Source organism: Sinocyclocheilus grahami, unplaced genomic scaffold (genome assembly GCF_001515645.1).
Source record: "Sinocyclocheilus grahami isolate Dianchi unplaced genomic scaffold, SAMN03320097.WGS_v1.1 scaffold1887.1, whole genome shotgun sequence".
In the NCBI taxonomy this organism is placed as follows: Eukaryota; Metazoa; Chordata; class Actinopteri; order Cypriniformes; family Cyprinidae; genus Sinocyclocheilus; species Sinocyclocheilus grahami.
The window spans coordinates 53,778-57,028 of NW_015507066.1; the positions used below are offsets into that span (position 1 = coordinate 53,778).

The window sequence follows — 3,251 nt, forward strand, 5'->3', positions numbered from 1 at the left end:
TCACATATATCAGGCAGTGGGGAATGAAAACTTGTTTTCCCTTTGAATCAGATTGGCTTTCTCACAGAAAGCAAGACTTCTTATTTTACTTATAAAATTGTCATTTTGATGAAAAAGTCTTTAGACAGAAATAGGCTACTGAGGAAGAACAGCACTTTATTGCGGTGCAATCTAGTGTTGGGTTAAGTGCTATTCAAGACATTGTAAATGAATGAAAAAGTAATGGAGATCGGTAGGAATTTGTATCTTGCATTTGCATTTCGAGAGCATAGTGACGTCTTGTGTTCCTTACGTTTTCTGTACTTGTTCTTAAGCCTGCACTACTGCGATGGGTCTGAAATCCATCTCCATGTTTCAGGGCATCTAGTGACGGCTCCAGGATTCTGATGGACCCCACGAGAGACGACACGCATCCCTTCGTCGGCCTGGCCTTCAAGCTGGAGGTGAAGCAGGGTTGTGTGAACCGAAGGAAGGGTTTCTCAGTTCTTTGAGCGGTGTTTGATTAGCGGCGTGTGTGCAGGCGGGGCGTTTCGGGCAGCTGACGTACGTGCGTGTGTATCAGGGCTGTTTGAGGAAGACGGAGTACATCCACAACACCCGCTCGGGGAAGAGGGTGAGGGTCCAGAGACTGGTGCGACTCCACGCCGATCAGATGGAGGTGAGGCGCGTCTGCTGCTGTGCTTCAGGCAGATCTCTCACCAGCAGAGTCTGAGAGTGAGTGTGTTTCTGTGCTCTTCAGGACGTGGAGGTGGTGTTCGCCGGCGATATCTGCGCTCTGTTCGGCGTCGACTGTGCCAGCGGAGACACCTTCACTGCCCGCACTAATGCCAACCTCTCCATGGTATGTGATGAAGAGCAGTCATCCTCACTAAACCTGTCTGGCTCATACTCACCAACTCAGGTTTTGCGTTTTATTTTGCATTGAACAACAGTAATATTGTGAAGCTGTGTTTTCTAAGTGAATATCTGTTAAACTGTAATGTATTTCTGTGATGTGCAGCTGTATTTTCAGCATCATTCCTCCAGTCTTCAGTGTCACATGATCTTCAGAAATCAGTATAATATGCTGAGAAACATTTCTGATTATTATCAATGTTGAAAACAGTCGTGCTGCACAATATTTTTGTGGAAACCGTGATGCATTTTATTTTTCTGGATTCACAGATGAATAGAAAGTTCAAAAAAACAGCATTTATTTGAAATAGAAATCTTTTGTGACATTATACATGTCTAGTTTGATAAGTTTCATGCATTATTAAATACATTTCACACTGGACCCAAACATTTGAGTAGCATATACATAAGACTGAAGAGTTATGATTGGTTTAGTATTGATTTTCACAGATTTCGAGCTCAATTTTGAACAAATATAAAACACCTCATCAGTCACAGGAAAGATTATAATCTGTGAGCAGTGTCATTTTTGTATCATTGAGATATTATTATAGTTGAATCAGTTTTCAATTTTCATTTTTTTTTTTTTGTAATGTGTACATTGTTTTTATTCATTTTTTTGCAGTTTGAGTTATTTTAGTTCCTCAAGGGAAACTAAAATGAACCCTAGCAACTGGCTGAAATAAAGTTGATTTTTTTTTTTTCCCAAGTAATGATTTTTGTTTAATGGTTTTTCTGAGTGTGAGAACTCAAATTTTGACCAAATGTGCAGTGAACATCGTGGTAGTTGTTCTGGTGTTGTAATGCTGTTTTACAGTGGAAATGTACAGTAATCCTAATGATGTGTATTCGCAGGAATCCATTCACATTCCTGATCCTGTGATCTCTATGGCCATAAGAGCCTCCAACAAGGTAGACTCACACACTCGTTCTCTCACAGTGGCCCTTCAGACACAGACTAATGCAGCGTCTTCTGTCCTCCAGAACGACACAGACAAGTTCTCCAAGGGAATCAACCGCTTCACCAGAGAAGATCCCACGTTTAGAGTCCACTTTGACACGGAGAGTAAAGAGACCATCATCTCGGGCATGGGAGAGCTGCATCTGGAGATCTACTCGCAGGTACTGAGCGCATGCATCTGTGTGTCTGTGTAACCACACACGCATCGCATGATAATCTGGAGATAATCTGTGCGTTACAGAGGATGGAGAGGGAATATAACTGTCCGTGTGTGATGGGCAAACCCAAAGTGGCCTTCAGAGAGACGGTGACCAGCGCTGTGCCGTAAGTCCTGCATTTACACACACGGGGAAAACACTTTCATAGCTGCTGGTCGGATAAAGATCTCATCCTAAACTAAAACCAGAAACATTTGCATTGTTTGAAGTAAGCACTAAAGGTCCACTGAAGTGCCTTGAAAGTGCAGCATTATCATATGTGCTGAAGACAGGGCGGGACAAATGGAGCAGCTCCGCCCCTTTTTTTTAAAAAAATAGCCAGTTGCGTTTCGTTTGTATCTCAGCTTGGCCAGAGCCGTCGGTTGAGCTCGGCAAACCAGACTTCATACACCCCAGTGGAAAGCGCACGGTTTGAATCGTTCCCTATCCTCTATATAGTGCACTACGTGTCGTTCAGCATACAGAAAACACTAACAAGTGAGCGATTTCAGCCACAGCTTCATAGTGTCGGGGGCGGGACGCTTCGGATTCTAGACAGCTTCTGATTGGACAGAAGATCTGAAGGGCAGTGCGATGTCATCAAAATCCTTGATCTGTATTGGCAGTAGACTGAAGCTGCGTCCCAAATGACGCACTAGACACTATGCCCTTAAACACTGTGTACTTGTGCACTATGTACTCAACCGTATAGCATATGAATTTTACAGTGATTTTGTCATTCATAATCAGAATCTGACAGCCCCTCCTCCTCGCGTAATTAAAGCTGCCACAGTTGAGTGCATGAAGCGTTATTTCGGTTAATCAAGTGCATCATCCGGGTTTTTAGTGTGCTTTTTCTTTTTGTAATTTTCAGTGTGAACACACTAATCACTATTTATTAGCGGTGTAACGGCACACAAACATGACGGTTCGATACGTACCTCGGTTTTGATGTCACGGTACAGCCAGGGAAAACTAAACATAATTGTTGTTTTTTTTATTAAACAGTGGTTTACTGAAAAATCGCTCTTTCTTTAATTAAATTCAGTTATAATTAATATTTTCTTAGGGATAAAAATCTACGCTCTAAACTATAGGGAGCCCTTTTACATTAGGCTACTATAAGATTACAGTTAACAACAGAGCCCAAATTTAATTTAATTACTATTTATTTTTAAATATAACAAGCAACACTCAAC

General features: G+C 41.9%; 1 protein-coding gene across 1 annotated transcript in view; it reads left to right on the forward strand.

Annotated features, from left to right (window-relative positions):
• LOC107573186 (elongation factor G, mitochondrial-like) overlaps positions 1-2,232 on the forward strand; it is a 3,137-nt gene extending 905 nt beyond the window's left edge. Inside the window, exons 2-7 of the mRNA XM_016259635.1 lie at positions 359-443; positions 521-658; positions 740-841; positions 1,750-1,806; positions 1,879-2,016; positions 2,097-2,232. Of these exons, the coding sequence (XP_016115121.1) occupies positions 387-443; positions 521-658; positions 740-841; positions 1,750-1,806; positions 1,879-2,016; positions 2,097-2,183 (579 nt within the window). The 5' untranslated portion in view covers positions 359-386 and the 3' untranslated portion in view covers positions 2,184-2,232. The remainder of the gene's footprint in view (positions 1-358; positions 444-520; positions 659-739; positions 842-1,749; positions 1,807-1,878; positions 2,017-2,096) is intronic.
• The last annotated feature ends 1,019 nt before the right edge of the window (positions 2,233-3,251 follow it).